The 18,224-nt window shown below is 41.1% G+C and overlaps 6 protein-coding genes across 7 annotated transcripts in view; 3 read left to right on the forward strand and 3 right to left on the reverse strand.

Annotated features, from left to right (window-relative positions):
- The window catches only part of LOC126564116 (sodium/potassium/calcium exchanger Nckx30C), a 66,546-nt gene extending 62,746 nt beyond the window's left edge, over positions 1–3,800 (forward strand). Inside the window, exons 5-7 of the mRNA XM_050221050.1 lie at positions 2,926–3,183; positions 3,252–3,388; positions 3,463–3,800. Of these exons, the coding sequence (XP_050077007.1) occupies positions 2,926–3,183; positions 3,252–3,388; positions 3,463–3,703 (636 nt within the window). The 3' untranslated portion in view covers positions 3,704–3,800. The remainder of the gene's footprint in view (positions 1–2,925; positions 3,184–3,251; positions 3,389–3,462) is intronic.
- LOC126564152 (protein PALS2) overlaps positions 1–18,224 on the reverse strand; it is a 536,462-nt gene that overhangs the window by 391,513 nt on the left and 126,725 nt on the right. The window lies entirely within an intron of this gene.
- LOC126564707 (homogentisate 1,2-dioxygenase) overlaps positions 1–18,224 on the reverse strand; it is a 650,355-nt gene that overhangs the window by 290,353 nt on the left and 341,778 nt on the right. The window lies entirely within an intron of this gene.
- On the forward strand, positions 13,985–14,707 carry LOC126565398 (uncharacterized). The gene is made up of 2 exons (XM_050222572.1): positions 13,985–13,999; positions 14,064–14,707. Exons 1-2 carry the CDS (start codon positions 13,985–13,987, stop codon positions 14,700–14,702), a joined length of 654 nt encoding a protein of 217 aa, XP_050078529.1. The 3' UTR covers positions 14,703–14,707.
- LOC126560384 (uncharacterized) lies at positions 14,740–15,504 on the reverse strand. Its single transcript, XM_050216343.1, has 4 exons — positions 15,501–15,504; positions 15,095–15,426; positions 14,930–15,005; positions 14,740–14,849 (listed from the first exon to the last, which is right to left on the reverse strand). Exons 1-4 carry the CDS (start codon positions 15,502–15,504, stop codon positions 14,740–14,742), a joined length of 522 nt encoding a protein of 173 aa, XP_050072300.1.
- Positions 15,955–17,810, forward strand: LOC126564552 (uncharacterized). The gene is made up of 2 exons (XM_050221630.1): positions 15,955–16,169; positions 16,450–17,810. The coding sequence occupies exons 1-2, from the start codon at positions 16,022–16,024 to the stop codon at positions 17,808–17,810; spliced, it is 1,509 nt and encodes a 502-aa protein (XP_050077587.1). The 5' UTR covers positions 15,955–16,021.

Consider the following 18,224-nt stretch of genomic DNA (forward strand, 5'->3'; position numbering starts at 1 on the left):
TTCCTGTCTTATTCTTTGCCTTGTCTAAGAAAAATTCCAATGAGTAAGTTTCTAAATTAGCTAAATGCTGAAAATCTGTAGATTGCATACATTCAGGCGAATACAAATGAATGTTGGCAATTTTTTTCCTTTGAAAGCTACACAGTCTGATGTTTTTTCGATGAAATTCTTTCGTCACATTCTACCAAACGTGCAAATACTTCAAAAAGTAGATTCATCATTTACCACTCCTTTCAACTTATGAAAGCATAATGCACCAGACTGTAATCCTTCTTGTTGGCACCGATTTCTTTCATTCAATTCAATCGAAAGAACGATAAAACTGCAGCCAGGTCTACAAACTGTCCGTCTGTCCGTCCATTACATATCAACAATTCTAAGATATTTACTTTCAAGTGCAACGATGGACAAAAAGGGAATCGTTTCCGCAAATTGATTTCAGTCGACTTCACCCATACTAACCATGAGCATGAATCAGCCGAGCTGCACATTGTTCAGTTTTGGCAAGTGTCCAACCTAAACCAAACAACAGTCCAGCTGACTCGGGGGTTGGGTTTTGCAAATACTTTCAAGCTGAAATGGGAACCTTCGCTTGGCCAAACCATTTGTCTACGGCAAACACAATGCCGTTCCTTGCCCGTTTTCGTATTTGTACGTGTTTGTTATGAAGCTCGAATATCATCTTCACTCGACAGTACAATCCCTTACGGCCATCATTTTTCGGCACAAACGAGGGATTTAAAAAGAAAACCCCTTGCTCACTTGTTTGCCATTCTTCGCCCAATTCCATCATACGTACGTACGTGCCCGATTTGTGTAAGTCACTCACCGAGTGCTGTGTATCGAGTCTTGCCAAAAAATTACTAATCGAGTGTCGGATGTCCTCAGAAGAAAACCTTCAGTTGCTTCGCTCGGTTGGAAGAGATTTGGTTGTGAAGATATGCAAATTCGCTTCTCGGTCTGTGTCTTACGGATGGAATACGCTCCGTAAGCTACTGTATCGATACAACTCGAAAGCACGCCAGTTTGCAGCCCTGCCTGACGGTTAGCAGGATGGGATGTTGAGTTGAACGGCTTTCGCTTTCGTATCTAGATGCAGCTTCATGTTTGGATGATTATTGATATGATTTTCTCATCATAGCGCTCGTTTACGGACGCTCCCGTTATGCTGACTTCTATCGTTGGTTTTTTTGCTATCTGATTTTATTTCCTTTCTTTTTTGGGACGATCTCATTCCCCAATTTAACTAACCTTAAACAGTGAGTCAGCACAAGGAAGAGTGGTTTGCTTTACATGCCTAAGCACAACATTCGTATCGATTGCTCTTATCGAACACAAAAACAATACCGGTTCCGAAACGAGCGAACAGTACCGAAACTCCGATCCTTGTATATAGAAACCCTCGAAACAGCCCCCGGAAACTCGATCTGTTTTGGGCCCCCATCATCTATCGGGTCGATTTGTGTAACAAATGTAATGCGCTTTCGAAATGGGCGTAAGAAAAACCGACAAACGTACACACAGAAGCACACTTCGCACGGTAAGATCGATTTCGTGCGATAGTGCGTACGATAAAGCAAAAAGGGAAAAGCATCAAAGACTAAACAACAAGCCCAAAGACAAGGAATGGGTGAAACCTAACGCCACATTCCCAATCGATCGGTAACACACGGTGTGCGGTGTCCCTTGACAAGTTCATTTGCAGTAACCGATTTTGTGCGATGGTGGGAAGATTTTCCTAAACAAACTTCTGGAACTTCTTCCCAGAGCATTGAGTGTCGATAATTGATGATAGTTTGTTAGCTTTTTTCGGTGGACTTATGTGAAGAACAAACTCTACACGGATGAGCGAGCACCTGTCAGGATTAAACTGATCCTGTTTTAGTAACAAACACCCGAACGCACTTTTAGTGTGCAAAAGGTAAATGAACCCTGTCGGTTGAATAATAATATCTACCCAGTAAAAATAGCCGATCGAAGGAATTGCGACGCGTGAGCTACTATTTTCATCCCCTGGGAAGCTTTCAAGGGTGAACTGTTGGGAAACCAAACTAAAAAAAAAAATCACGTGAGCATGAAATAAATCCATTAACCCATTTACTACCCCGAGAAAAACGGGGGCATTCAACCATGGAGCTTGACGTGCGCCAGCCAGCCATTCAGTCGTGACGTGAGCAAAGGATATAAACTTGCTCAATTAGCTCTTTAATATGGTGGAATATTTCCCATAGAAAGATAACTGCGCTGGTACATCTCTACCAACAACAAACTAGCGATACGCAAATTTCTTCTCTTCAAATGTCTATAAAAGGCTCTGTGGACTTTCCGATTAACTTGACTTTTTGCTGTCCCAAAAAAAAGTACATATATCTACCCAGCTCCTTCACAGTCTTCCCGTTCTTGGAACACGTCGTTGTTCCAGAAGGGGAAAAAACCGGGAAAAAAGGTCACCCAAGTGAACTTTTTTCAAGGGCAAAGCTTCCTGCTTCCACAACCATCGCGAACAGGAAGAAGCTTTCGAGCTTTAATCGCCTTCTCCCTCGCTGTGCGTGCTGTGCTGTCAAAGTGACATAAAAACTGTCCTTCCCGGGTTGCGATGGTAACGCTCAGCATGCTCTGTGTGTTTGTGTGTGAGTTGTTTCTCCTAGGATAGGGTACAAGATATTCGTGCCGTGCCCTTATGTGCGGTGGCTACGATGTATTTTTAAAATGGAAAGCTTTTAAGGGAACCGTGTCGCTATTGTAAGAATATTTGTAAGTGTTGGGATTCAAGGAAGCTTAATAGATAAAGCTTGTGACTTGCCTACCTGCAATGGGGTATTCTGGAAACTTTAATTTATAGACATCACAAGAAATAAAAAAATTTCCTTCCAAACTGTTACTACTCACCATGAACTTACTTCAAACTTGCCTCTTCTTTTGCAGGGTAACGAATTAGAGGAGGAACCACCAGAAGCACTGAGCATGTCATGGCCAAAGGGTGCTAGGAAACGAATAACCTACCTACTAGTAGCTCCAATTATCTTTCCCCTGTACCTAACGCTTCCCGACACCAGAACACCGAGGGGCAAGAAGTTCTTCCCCGTCACATTCATCGGTTCGATCGTGTGGATAGCCGCCTACTCGTATCTGATGGTGTGGTGGGCCACCGTCGTCGGCGATACCTCGAAAATACCGGCTGAGGTAAGCCGAGGCACCAGATCACACTTTTAGCTAGCCATAACTAACGATTGTTATTCCTTTGTCTACAGGTAATGGGACTGACATTTTTAGCAGCAGGTACCTCAATTCCTGATCTGATCACATCTGTGATTGTGGCCCGTAAAGGCTTCGGCGATATGGCGGTATCCAGTTCCGTCGGTAGTAACATCTTCGACGTTACAGTCGGGTAAGTGATATCAAAACACATCTCAGTGGTGGATAAAGGTGCTAAATTGAGGGCTTTCTTTCGTCCAATTGCAGCCTTCCAATTCCGTGGCTCATGTACGGAATCATCTACGGCCAGCCGGTGGAGGTGAACTCCGTCGGTATGGTGTGTTCGATCACGATCCTGTTCTTAATGTTACTGTTCGTCGTCATGTCGATAGCTTGCTTCCGCTGGCGAATGAACAAAGGCCTGGGCTTCACCATGTTTTTGCTGTACTTCGCGTTCGTTGCCGTGTCGCTTATGTTCGAGTACGACGTGCTAGTGTGTCCGTTCTAAGCAAGTCGCGGACAGGCTCGTAAAAGCAATCGTTACAATACAATACGCTGATGGTGGTGCATGGGACAATCCGATCCACTCACACCGACACACAGACCCACACGAAAAAATACTAAAATCCCTTAAATCCTCATACCAACACACCAACACGTGGTGATGGAGTAGTCCGACAGGTTTGCCCGCATCGCTTCAAACTTCCGCTGTGTATGCGCATGAGGACGAACGATTGTTAGTATCCTTAGTACACAGAGTACGAAGCGTAGGCCCGGTTAGCGAAACGTCATACAATGGCGCGAGTATGTGGGTGATTGTTACAAAGGAATGAGAGAGCAAAAGTTTGACACAGTGATACTAAGCATGACTAAACAAAAGGCTTAGGTGTATAAGTAACCAAAAACCAATCTTTTTAATCTCTAACCCGTCATTGGGATCATTGGGTTTTCAAACGAAAAACAAACATCAAAACACAACTAGATAAAACCGAATGAAGCGAGAATGAAAAGAGTAGTTGACGGGTAGACAACTAAGGCATGACCACTAAGTAGTGAGTTTTTTGCGATGTGGGAAGTGCGATGGAAAAGAAAATCAACTCAAAATCATCTAAACCAAATCTATAAAGCAAAGCATCTTTCATTTAAGACTTTTAACTCCTGTTCTATATTCGCATCGGTAGTGTTGAATCTATAAGAATCAAAACAGAACACAACGTGTAATGAGAGAACATGAAACAAAAATACACAAACCACACACAAACACACACAAAACAACACGAAAACATTTTAAATTATAACCAGAAAAAAGCGCAAAACAAAAGCAAACTCTAACAAATGGGTAACATTGATAAAAAAATCCCTGTATTTCAAATGAAATTAAACTAAAACAAATGCATAACCAACAAAACAAACAAAACAACTAGATAACTGTGGGTGCGGTAGATTGTGAAGCGAAAAAATGTCAAACAACCAAAAACGGACAAACACTTGAAATTTACCAAATGAAACCATATTTACCACAAGTAACAAAACAAAAATACTAAAACAAAACGGAGCTAACTTCTTCGATTCTCTCTGTAGGTCATTTTCTACGGTTTAGCAAAAAAAAAAAAAGATAGCCAAAAACCGAACGCATCTCTAGATTTTAATCCACGTTTAAATGATCAATTTCTTAAGCAAAACGTCATGTCTCATAAGCATAACAACAAAACACAACAACAAAAAGCGAAAAAACACAAACAAGATGGAGGAATACTTACGCGAATACTAGAGCTAAATACGCTAAGGCGAGAAGTAAAAACTCAAAACTCAAATTCATTCACAACCTTTATCCTGGATGCACGTACACAACTCACAGTTTCACAGAAAATCACGAAATTCCGGGACGGGTTCGGTAGTTGAAGGATCGTGAATCGAACGTAAAAACATTTATACTACGAATATGGAGAGTTTAACGAAAGCATCCCCAAAAGCCATTGAGAGCATTGTTATTTCACATTAGACCTATGAATCTACTACCTTCCCTACTACTATTTACTACTATTACAACTACTCCTACAACTACTATTACCACTATTCTAAGCATCACAGGCCCCTTTTGCGCGCGCGCACACCCTTCTTCTCTCACTATCGTAGCCGCGAGTAGAGGATATGTGACACTCACCCATACAGACAGACAGACATTTAATCGTTTGCCCCTTTCTTCGGCATTAGCTTTGTTTTTATGTAGGAAAGGTCCCAATATATCGACAACTCTTCTTTCGCGCAGCGAACCAAAACTAGAAGCGCTTTAGATTTACAAATCCATACACACTAACACACTAAGCGAGTATACTAAACCCAATAGAATTACAATCAAAACCCCAATCTTAACAGTCTCGCGAGAAACGGTCGAGATTGTGCTCGGAAATAGAAAAAATCATCTTTACTACCAGGCGCTACTGAGCATTCCTTACTAGCATCTTAGTGACCATTGCTACTACTACTATTACTATTGCCACCACGACTACCGGTTTTAATGCAAATATCTGTATTTTCATCATAAATCTATCGCGCGTCTGAAAAATCGATCTAGCATGTTTAACAATTTTTCACAATCTCTAAAACACACAACGCCATCTTTTGAGCGAAAATTGTGGCAGTAGTCATAACTGTCATCTGGAGAACATTTTAACAGCAGCATGTTTACGTACAGTAATGAACTACTTGATACTTTTGACAATTAAAAACTCTTCAAACGAACGGCATCGTCGAGTGGATTCCATGCATCAGACGCTAGCAGAGGCAGAAGCTATCGGTATCGGATCATCGAACAGAAACCATCATCAGACCAGAGGATCATCAGGCAGACTACTTACAGACCTCCAAACTATGGTACACAGGTACAACGATCGGTAAGCGATCGCTTTTGCACTGCGTGTGTGTGTGTGTGTGTTTGAGCACAAGTATTGTAAGCTCCGTTTTCTGTATGAGTGTGTGTGTGTGTATCCCATTTTGTACAATGAAGTGAAGCACACATAAAAACCCAAACGTTCACCATTTTGTTGTGAGATGTGAGGAATACACTACTAACTGATTTTGACAGCTGATTGTGATTTTGACAGGTGCTACTATTCTCCTTCTATCTCTAAATATGTGGCGTCAATTTGCAAAATTCTTTCAACGACGCTCCACCCCTACAGTAATCGATTGGACCCTTGGCAGGTTACAGACTACGCATCATCAGTACGTTTTTCCGTCATTAAGTTTCCCTGCCCCAGGAACGAACGAAATCCACAAACGTCATGTTTTCATAAAGAAACGAGATAAACACCGAACAGTTAAAATGGAAACCCACTTGAAGCCTCAGAGCTACTTAATCATTCATCATCCAAACCAATCGCTTGAGGATACTGCTCCTTCGTGTAGCTTTTTTGGAGAGCAGCAGCAGCAGCAGCAGCAGCAGCAAAACCAATAGATTAACAAAACAAACGCAAAGCAAAGCAAAAAACAAGAAAAACCAAAAATAAAACCCCCTCCCACAAAAACCGATCCCGCAACGGGCCGCCGATGTGTAGCTTCACCCTACCCGGAAGGGATCGGGCAAGAACATACTAAATAATATGAAACAAACAAACAAAGAAAAAAAAAACAAAACAAAAAACAAAGATAATAAAATGAAATGTTAACAAATTTTTGAAAGGTTTTCTTGTTTTATTTTGTATTATTAAAGAAGCAGAGCAGGAAAAAGAAAACAAGAGGAGGAAGTACGAAGCATGAGAAAAAGAGAGTGGAAAGGTGGAGTGCACTGCGTAGTAAATAAATTATTAAGCGAATCATGCTGCTAAACATGGTGCAATAGGAGATTAGGGTTTGCGAAAAGGAGAAGGAGAGTTAAAAAGAGAGAGAGAAAACGAACAATAGTTTGCCTAGTGTGACGTGCAATAATTGTCAATGTCCAGTTGTAGACAAATCATGGCGCCAGCCATCACGCAAGTCAAGTGGCAAGTCAAACATTAACATCGAATTACGATTATATTTCGTTCAGGATCGCTGTCCGCCCCGCATCAGAATATTGCGGGGAATCATACAAAAACGAGAGCGAATGACAGAGAGCATTTACCAGAAGAATTGGCACACTGCAACAGTTCGAGAACTCTCTTCATTTCACTGCGTAAACTAGCTTAATCCCCATCCAAGCCCGGTTCCTTACTTGCGGCTTACGTTACGAAGGCATGCAAACGGTCAATTGCTAGGCTATTTCAACGTTACTGGTGAGACACTTGCATCTTCTGCATCTTTCTGCAAACGCCTAACTCGTTTTGCGTTATCGTTTGCTTGGCGTAGAGAAAAAAATCGTCTTACGAGTCTTAAAAGAAAATCTTTAAGAAAGTGGGAGAAAAACACACACAAAAAATACACACAAAAAGAAATCGTACATATCTGTTGAGACGTGTATGCTGTTGTTGTTAATGTTACGTTTTTGTTTTCAGCATTTCACACGTCTTGCAATACAAGCACGGTATTGCGGTAGAAGAAAAGTAAAAAAAACACACACATAAAATTCGAAGCAATGGCCTTGGTGCAGCTTTCATGGGTTTAGGGTACAGGGACAAACAAAACAAAACAAAAAAAACAAAGGAAAGAACAATAATGGTTCACCATTTTATCATTCTGCAGTTGAGTTAAATTCAATGCGCTCTTTTCTCGCTACTCGACGCAGTTATTGTTCTTCTAGAGAGAGCTATTGAAAATACGAAAAGAAACAAAATTGCATCTTTTGAGATCGGAAGGTACGAAAGTGCAAATGCAGAACAAACGTTGCGAATGTATAACTCTAAACGAATGGACGGCAAACAAAGCAAAACCAAAAATGGGCAGCAGCAAAAACGAAAACCGAGCAAACAACATAAGGTAAGAGGATAAGATAAAACAAAACAAACAAAGAAAAAAAAACAAAGCAAAAAACAATTGTTATTCACGTTACACAATTTGCTAATTATTAGTAGGCAGTAATATGGTTACAAAACTGTAAATAATGCACAATTGCGCAAAAAATAAACAAACCAATAAGAGAGAAGCTAAAGCGTAGAGCGCGTACGAGTATAGTTATAATAAGTAAAACCAAAACAAAACAAAGAAAAAACACATGTCAGCAAAACGGAAGGAAACGGTGGAACGGAAAGGAAAGCTTCAGAAAAAGGGAGTAGTAAATGAGACAAAACAGCAACAAAAAAAAACATGTTTGGCGTCCACGACAAGGCAACAGAAGCAAAAAAAAATGTGGTCCTATGTAGGAGGCCCGGCCACACGCACACAGCCATCGACTTCCAACAGGCATTTGTGCTGAGGTGCGATAGTGGTGTTGATTTTTACCCGTCCAAAAAATACAGCAAAAAATACACACAAAACAAATATGATGTTAGACGGTGGAATTACACGGTTTTTGAAGCAACTAAATTTGATGCATGTAGGTTTGTTTGCATGGCGTGTTTTGTGAGTGCAAAAAAAATAAAACAAAACAAAAACGAAGTCACTAAGGATGCAAGTTTGAAGGATCCCTCTGCTCCGACAAAGATTCATCGAAGATTCAAATCGAATGCACTCTTGTTTACCTACTACACGGGTCGATTTCTTATCACGGCCAATGTCTACACTTCCGCACTTCGTCAAAGCAACAACTACAAATACTAGCCTTCAGATCTTCTACTAACACTGTTTTCATGCTCCAAAACGTGTAAACTTCCTACGACAAATTCCAAACTTTGAAGCTAGTGTGAGTACATAACCTCACTCAAGCACATACCGCCACTTGAAGAAGACAAGAGAACCTTTCGCCCACGAAAAACAAACATTGTGCTCTTAAATGCCCTATCTCCCCACATCTTAAGCGTTCCGATCCTTGATGGCTTGATGAATCGTGATAGGGAAGGTTCACCCTTCAAAGTGGCCCTCATCCTTGAGGATGGCCGCGATATAGGTGTTTGGGCCTGTTGATGGTACATATAAATAAATACGCAGAGATAAGAGGAGAAGACAACCGTAGTCAATTTGTATCATACTTTCGTTTCATGGGCGCGCGAACGTTTCCCAATTCCGCGCTGCTTTTCGGTGGTTCTAGGTTTTCCAACGAGTTTTCCGCATTTCCGCAACAACCAAAACAAAAACCGCATTGTGTAAAACGTTACAAATATACATAAATATACATTGCAAAGATACGTCTAGATGTGGCTGGACGAAAACATAGAACACAGTCAAGAATAGCAGAATATTTCCTTGCCTATACCTACCTTAAAATACTCTGATACACAAGTGTGCTCTTGGTTGCAGTAGAAAGTTGCATAATGAAAAAGAAGTTAAAAACAACAGCAAAGAAATGGCGCCAGTAACACGTTATAAGGAGAGAGGAAACAGTTACGCAGAGGAGCATAACTTTAGCAAAAAAAAAAAAACAAACAAACAAAACAAAACAAAAAACATTGCCATATAAAATGAGAAATACTTAGGAAGCGTGCTAAGCGTATTGGGTTGGCTTTTTTATTCGTTTTTTCATTACCTATAAAGTGCAAAGAATCCAAGCGTAAATATAAATAACACAAACTCACTTACACATTCACACATGAGACAACAAAACAAAAACATACACACACACACACACACATATGCGTTGCAGTTAGAATGTAGTATAAAACAAAAGTAAAGTAATGTTAAACAAACAAAGAAAGCAGAGGAGAAAAGAAGGAAACAAATAACAAGAAAAATAAAAATGTTTTTTCGCAACAAAAAAATAAACCCATTATAAAATGATATACGCTTGAAGAATGGCCGGTTGGGTTCATTCGAAAACCGAAACAAACAAATAAGTAAACAAAACAAAAAAGAATGCAAAACAAACGAAAAGCGGGAAAAGTGCGGGAAGCGAAACAAATAAAACCAACAGCAAAACATATAACATCACGTAGCAAGTAAGCAAACATGATAAATGTTAGTCCTATGGGTTAGTCCTATAAAGAGAATGGGGAAAAAATGACGATGAAACGGAGGAAAAGAGAAGAGACACACAAACAGGAAAAGGGAAAACGAATGAAAGCAACAAAAAAAAACACACGAATGGAACGATGGAAAGCTCATCAACTACCAATTGTTGCATGTTGTTTCTTATTAGCTTTGTTACATACACACACACACACACATACATGTGAGCTCCCAGGATTGCTTTATTGCTGTCGAAAAGAAGAAAATGAAAAATGGACACAAAAACACGAACTCTTAAAGAAAACTCAAGCTGGGAAAATATCGAAGCCCGGTGTGGCCCACTTTTTCCTCCAAAGAATTTCTTGTGCCGTTAGCCGTTCAACAGCCAACGGCTGGAAGTGTGTGTGTGTGTGTGTGTATATATATATCTAGTTTGCTGCCATTTATTCTATATTCCGAATTGTATTGTTCGTTATCTGTTGAACGTACTGTAAAGCCCTGAAGTGGTGAAGGACGGGTGCGAGTGGACGACGATGTTTGTTTGATTGTTTACATTGTTCGTACATTGTGTCAACGGGGATGTACGTTCGTTACAACTGTGCAAAAACCACTACCATTAAAAGCCCTTAACGTTAAGGTATTGGAAATAAGATAACTTACATAGAGAGAACAAACAGAACAAAACAAACAGAGCAAACCAACACGAAACATAACAAGGTAAAACGCAATGGAACGTAATGCAAGAACAAACGAAAGTAACAGGAGAGAGATTAAAAGAGATGTGAAAAAAGAGGCCAGTAAGCAAGCAAGCAAGAATCGATAAGATGGCGACGAACAAACAGTACACATTGTTGCATTGGTTTTTTGGTAGTTTTTTAAGCGTAACGCACACACACACACACACAAACAAACAAACAAAGCAAAACATTGTAAAACAGCAAACCTCGTCACCATTTTCAGATGTGATAGTTTTGGTTTTTGATTGAATGATGTAGAAGCAGAGGTTAGCCAGACGTCTGCCATCTTGGATGGATGGTGAAGGCCACCTTAGGAGCGTAATATATATATTAGGTGTTGTTGTTAATTCAGTTCTCGGTTGCGAACGTTTCTTTCACAGATTGTGTTTATTGGTGGAGTTTCGGTTAAGTCTGCAGTTAGTTAGTTAGCGTGTACTCCAGTGTTTGAAGTCAAGGCTCTGTGGACAGTTCACGTTATTGAAATGCCTCACAGGGAAAGCGAAAAAAAACCGAGTCCAAAGCAAAAGAAAGCATCGTATTGAGCATTACTTGTTACATAGGTTCATTTTTGTACCATTAAACGTATCATTGTATAGTATCCGATCGCTTAACCCGTAAAGGAAAACGTGCGTGACTGGACAGTGCCGTCTGCAGAGGTGGACTGCTGCTACTCTTGCCACGATTACTCGAGATCCATTTTTATCATGCCACCAAACAAGCACCAGAGATTGGATCGTATTCCAGTCCAGGCTCTAGCCAGTGAGGCTCTAGCGATTTCTTTGGGCAAACTTAACTTACACACGCGTATTGTTACTAATAGAGGACCTGTGAATGGGCAGTTATAGAGTTATTGGAGAGGCGCGAAACACAGAAAACAGGCTAACAAGAGCGTTCAGTGTTGGAGAGGATACATACAAAGCGCTGCGGAGTATAGAACCGACGCGACAGCAAACATGAGATAAAGACATACTAAAAACAAAAAAAAACCAACCAAACGCTTTTAGACTTCCAAGTTTACCATGAACGCATGTTCTGCAAACATACATACATTTAAAAAAAGCACAACACTACATACACACACACACACACAGACACACATACACAAATGCAAAAATTAAAAATAAAGTAAAGCTGCTAAAACCATACCGTTGGATAAGTTGTTCATGGTGCGGTTCCAATATGGCGGACATGAAGATGAAGCTGGTAGTACATTAGTCGTTTCGAGTCAGCCGAAACAACTCAAACAGGCAGCAGCAAGCGTGCGTGTGTATGTGAGTGTGTGTGTGAGTGTATGTGTGTCAGTGTGTGGAAAGTTCGAGTTGGCCTGACATTAAGCTAAGATGTTAAATCTCTCTGATTTGTAGATATTGATTGGGTAGCACACAAGAGCAAGAGTCCTGAGTTTGTTGTGAATACCGCATGTTGGCTCCGTTTGTGTTGCATTTACTGCTCTCACTACATTAGTTTCAAGTTTATTTAATTGTATTTTATTTTCAATTTTTTTATACTTAATGCCATTCCATTAAGCTAGGTTATGTTTCCCAAAACAAAGCAATAAGTAAAGTATAACAGATAGTTAATAAATAATGGAACACTGCAGGATTGCATATGGCCGTACGAGGAAGGAACAGCAAAACCTAATCTAATGCTCTTAATAATAAATAAAAGAAACAGCAGCAAAAACCGTAGCAATTCAATTTTTTAACATGTTAAACAAAAACTCATGTAGCAACATACAAAAAATGCATGTAGACAGGGAAGGATGGCGCCGGTTAGAATGGGCGTAAGGCTAAGGGGTTGAAGTAATTTAATCGTTAAGAACGGATTGCTTCCTTTGAGGAGAGTTCATGATACAATGGATGGCTTAAGATTATGTTTTTAAAATAATGTTATTTGGATTGGAAAATACTTCTTTTTTTATTTTACAATATTGGCTCACTGTATCGCCTTAGCTCGTGAACCGTTCGCGATATTATTTGTGTAATTAATTTTAATAACTTTTGAGGTTATTTTTCTTATCAGTTGGTGCAAAAAAACTTCCATATGATTTCTTACCCATTTAAACCTCAACCATGCAAAACTGAGACAAAAAATGCATTACGATCGGAGCTAGAGCGCAGTTTTGTGTGTGAATTCGTCACGAAAAGAGAGAGGCAATTGCTGCGGACAAAATAATACAAACAAACACACACACCCATAAAATAATGCTAAGTATGAGCAAAACCAATTGAAAGTTGTAGTAAAACATTTCAGCTGTATGTATAAATTTTTAAAATACACAATCTAAACTAGGATCGCGATCACGTTTTGCGTAGCTATCATACTAACGGGCCATGGGTTGGAAAATAGTAAAAGAAACGCAAAAGGCACCCAAAGGACATTAAAACACACGTACACAATCATCACACTACACTACACACACCCATACACGACATAAAAAATGCAGCGATGGGTTAAGGGGCGAAACACACAAGTTAAGTATCGGAAGAGACGATAGCAAGAGTTATATACTGAAGTAATTAATTGTTGACAAATGGGAATCTTCAGGCGTAGTATGTTGCGTTTGCTGTCGCGTTTTTAAAACTAATAAGAAAGAATGAGAAAAGAAACACCCCCACAAAAAAAGAAACACAAACGGGACAGAACAGAAAACTGAATGAACAAACCTAGCAAACAAAACCAAACAAAAATGAGGGAAAAAATCAATGAAATAACGCGACATAAATAACAATGAAAAGACAAAAAAACAACTTTTTTGTTAACTATTATACATATATAGATTTGATTTTATATATATACCTATATATCATTCTCATTACAAAGCATATATAGAATAAAAATAAACTGATTCTAAAGGAAAATGCTGCGTGCTTTGCATTTATTTTTATACGTTTTCTAGGCAGAGAGAAAAGTTTACTGTTGTGCTTTACATACAAAAACGGTAAATTTGAAAATAATTCAAAATAATACTTCTCGTACGGCGCATAATGCTTCGATGTATTTCCGCTACGTGGCGCTACAATATAATTGTCACAATATTTGAGTTGAAATGTAAACAAACGATTTTCATCCGCGTCCCATACGAAACCAGTTCCGAAATGCAGGAAAATCAGGTAATAAAACGCTTAATTATATGCTGCAAATGAGATTTGCCACTAAAAACATTCTATTTTTTAGGATAACCCATCTCCTTTCGCAAAAATGGCCAAATTTCATCCGAAATTAACTCCAAAAATGTGGAAGCGCGACGAAGTGCTTCTGTTGCTAAAAATCTACGAATCAACATTGCTTCAATCATTCAATGCAATTGATGACGAAGAACTGTGGAACGTCGTATCGGAAAAGTTGAGCGAACATGAAATACAAGCATCACCGGCACACTGTAAAAGCAAATGGAATTTACTGCACAAGGCATACCTTGCCAATCCCAACAGTCAAGGCACTTTCTTTCGGATGGTGAAACAAATTGTAGAAGCTCCTCCAAAAATTGAAAAATTAGACGACGTAGAAGAAATGGACGTAATTAAGGAGGAAATACTCGAATCACTCATCGAAGAAGACCAGGATTCATCGGAAACTGTCATCGAAGAGCCACCAATAAGCTCCGTATCGTTTACCATCGAAAGAGTAACAGAATCACCGGTGATTGGGGCAGCGGATGGGCTTACTGCACTGATCGAAAGATTATGCGCCAAGATAGATACGCTTACCGAGATCCAGCATCGACAAGAGGCACAATTAGAGGAGGTTTATAAGATCCAAATGGCGAATCGTGATCATTTATTGGAAATAAAGAAGCATCTAAACATAGGATAAGGTAATAGGTTGCTAACCTGACGCTTATATTAACACATCACATCTGCTCGTACGGTTCGTTCTTGAAGTAAAGTGTGTTACCCTCAGTCTGATAAATGATCTCCGTATTGTCGATGACGGTCGGAAGTACTTGAGCCGTTAAAGATTCTGACGCATGTAAATAAGGTACGAGGAGGGGAATTAGAATTTATTGCCCTATCGGTGGTTTTAAAGAAACAAAAACTTACCGGATGCTTGTTGACTCGATTCTCCCATTTGTGATGGATCGTAGGACGGATCCGTAATGCGTTCGGTCAGCATGTTCTAGAAAGAGGACACGTTGCAGCGAGAATCAATCCAACGCTCCGGAAGCGTTAACTTTGTCAAAGATTCACGTAATTTCCGATACTTACATCCTTATACTTGCTCAGGTAAAGCTTTAGCGGCTCAATGTAGTCATCGAAACCAAGCGCATACATGGCACATAAGATGTCCTCCCCGTTGATCGTCTTCCTCTTCTCCATGTGACATCGATCGCTTGCCTCGGACGTGATGAACGATATAAACTCGGAAACACACTCCTGGATGCATTCTCGTGCTTCTTTGGCAATTTTACCATTCGACGGTATGGATTGCTTCATGATTTTCGTAATGTTGGCAATGGGAAGAAACCGGTCCTGTTCGCGGAGGAGTGGACCTACCTTGAACACTTGCTCACCTCCTGAATCTTCCGACTGGCTAGGATCTGCAAGAAGAGTGAAGAATCGTGTAGAGTATGCGATTCACAGACTTTCCTTCGTCAAGGATTAATGCACTTACCCATTTCGTTTTGCATTTAAACATACATATAACTCTAACACCGCAGGAAAGTATATTGGACTCACAGCCAATAAATTTTGCGCTCCCAATGTTTATGACGCTGTTTTGGACAGTGCATATCACAATAAAGCTTGCAAAACACAACTTTGACAGCAAAACGATAAAACGCATTTTGCCGTTTGTTTGTATTCCTTCCGTTGAAGAAAAAATCCATTTATGGTTGAAAAGAAACAGTCTTTGATTTTTTAAAACATTTTTCATCAGTTGTCCCATTCAAAAAACCAATTAATAAGGATTTACCGGCAATGTTTTATTATTCATTTTCTAAAACTCAAACGGAATTTCAACATCTCATTCCAATCTCAAGCACTTAACCGTTCGTAATGAACGCCTCGAACGAAATGACAGCAAATCACTTCTGCACACACACACAACCGCTTTACCGTATGACAGCAGCTATTATTGCAAAACAAGAGCAAAAGAACGAGGAAACGCAAAACCGATAGAAAAACCCGCGTGGAATGGCGTCCGTCGAAACAAAACCGAAAGCTGTTGAGCCGGAAGCGGAAAACGTCGACGATAAGGACGATGTTGACGAGGAAGTGCCGGATGAAAACGTGCCCGCCGGAAAGAAGAAGAAAAAGCGCTCTAAGAAACCGAAGAAAACAGGTAAGCGGCACGCATGGATTAGCAAGGGGATTCATGGTGTTTGGAAGATGCAGAAGGAAAGGAAGGGCGGAAACGGCCTCGAAACTGTGATTCACTTTTTCATAATTGCAAAACGATGCAAACAAAACAAATGTTACAAACAATCAAGCAAGCAAACGTTTTTGTGTTTGTGCGCAAAGTTTGAGGTTAAGTGTTAGGATCGATTTGTTTTTGTCCCGAAGGAAGTTGGATGCTCCGAGATCGCACCGGTTCACATTATCCATTTTTCTTTGTATTGCAGCTGCCGATCTGGAAGATGATGATGTATTGCGCGAAGCGATAGCCGAACGGCAAGCTGAGGACCGCAAGAAGCTAGCGGCGGCTCAGAAAGCTGCCAAGGAGCAAGCCAAGAGCCAGAAAGCAGCCGAAGCAGCAGCTAAAGGTCAAACAAAAGAAGAAGGTGGTGAAGAGGAGGAGGATGGCGACGAGGAGGAAGAAGATGGTGCAACCGGAGCCGATGGTAAGAAAAAGCGAAAGAAGCGCAACAAGAAGAAGCCAGCGGCAAATGCGCTCGTTGCACCGTCGGTTCCGATCGCGGAACAGTTTGCCGATGGAAAGTTCCCCGAGGGACAGATCATGCAGTATCCGGATTCGACCACGGCCAAGGATCGATTCACGAACGAAGAGAAGCGAGCGCTCGATCGGATGCATCTGGACATTTACAACGAGCTAAGGCAGGCCGCGGAAGCACACAGGCAAACGCGTCAGTACATACAGAAGTGGGTGAAACCGGGCATGACGATGATCGAGATCTGTGAGGAGCTGGAAAATACGGCCCGTCGTTTGATCGGGGAAAATGGACTCCAGGCTGGGCTTGCTTTCCCGACTGGATGTTCGAGAAATCACTGTGCCGCGCATTACACGCCGAATGCTGGCGATCCGACAGTGCTGCTGTACGACGATGTCACGAAGATCGATTTCGGAACCCACATCAAAGGACGCATAATTGATTGTGCGTTCACGCTGTCGTTCAACCCGAAGTACGACAAGCTGCTGGAGGCGGTTAAGGAAGCGACGGAAACGGGCATCCGGGAGGCCGGTATTGATGTGAGGCTGTGCGATATCGGTGCGGCCATCCAGGAGGTGATGGAATCGTACGAGGTGGAACTGGACGGAAAGACGTACCAGGTGAAAGCCATCCGCAATCTGAACGGTCACTCGATCAGTCCGTACCGGATCCATGCCGGCAAGACGGTACCGATCGTAAAGGGCGGTGAAACGACACGCATGGAGGAGAACGAATTCTACGCAATCGAAACGTTCGGCTCGACCGGCCGTGGTCTGGTGCACGACGATATGGACTGTTCGCACTACATGAAGGATTTTGACGCGCCGAAAATGCCTCTGCGACTCCAATCGTCCAAGCAGCTGTTGGGTCTGATTAATCGCAACTTCGGCACGCTCGCGTTCTGCAAGCGCTGGCTGGATCGGGCAGGTGCCACGAAGTATCAGATGGCGCTGAAGGATCTGTGCGACAAGGGCATCGTGGAAGCGTACCCACCGCTGTGTGATGTGAAGGGCAGCTTTACGGCACAGTACGAGCATACGATTATGCTGCGACCCACCTGCAAGGAAGTCGTTTCGCGCGGCGATGATTACTGAAGCGGAGAATCGCTTGGTTCGAGCTTCGAGCCAGCTTAATCGTGTGTACATTTGAAACGAAATCCGAATCCCCTGAGGGGAACGCGCTTACAAATTCATTTTTTGGCGAGTAATGGAATTTTCGGGTGTTTTCAGGGGAAGTTTTTCTACAGTCAAAACCGCAAAACCGGTCGACATGTATCGTGCTCAGTTAGAGTCGCGTGAGGATGTCATCATTATTCTGTTGTAATAAAAGCAAAGTCATTCTGCTACAAAAAAGCGATGAGAATTGATTTACAAATAAGATGACACATTGCGTAACATGATCGGTATGCTGTGCAAATTTACCAGCATTTAATTTTAATTTAAATTAGCCTAATGCCATACGCAGATCTCACGGAAAACAGATCGACCTGAAAGTATTGTGCTACACTA

Source organism: Anopheles maculipalpis, chromosome 3RL (genome assembly GCF_943734695.1).
Source record: "Anopheles maculipalpis chromosome 3RL, idAnoMacuDA_375_x, whole genome shotgun sequence".
NCBI classification, from domain to species: domain Eukaryota; kingdom Metazoa; phylum Arthropoda; class Insecta; order Diptera; family Culicidae; genus Anopheles; species Anopheles maculipalpis.

Excerpts from the sequence above, each read along its gene's own strand:
- LOC126564552 (XM_050221630.1), top strand. The coding sequence starts at position 16,022 with ATGGCGTCCGTCGAAACAAAACCGAAAGCTGTTGAGCCGGAAGCGGAA. Across the intron at positions 16,170-16,449 it reads TAAGAAACCGAAGAAAACAG|CTGCCGATCTGGAAGATGAT; the intron begins GTAAGCGGCACG and ends TTTGTATTGCAG.
- LOC126560384 (XM_050216343.1), bottom strand. Across the intron at positions 15,006-15,094 it reads ACCTGAGCAAGTATAAGGAT|AACATGCTGACCGAACGCAT; the intron begins GTAAGTATCGGA and ends TCCTCTTTCTAG. Across the intron at positions 14,850-14,929 it reads ATCGAGTCAACAAGCATCCG|AATCTTTAACGGCTCAAGTA; the intron begins GTAAGTTTTTGT and ends TACATGCGTCAG.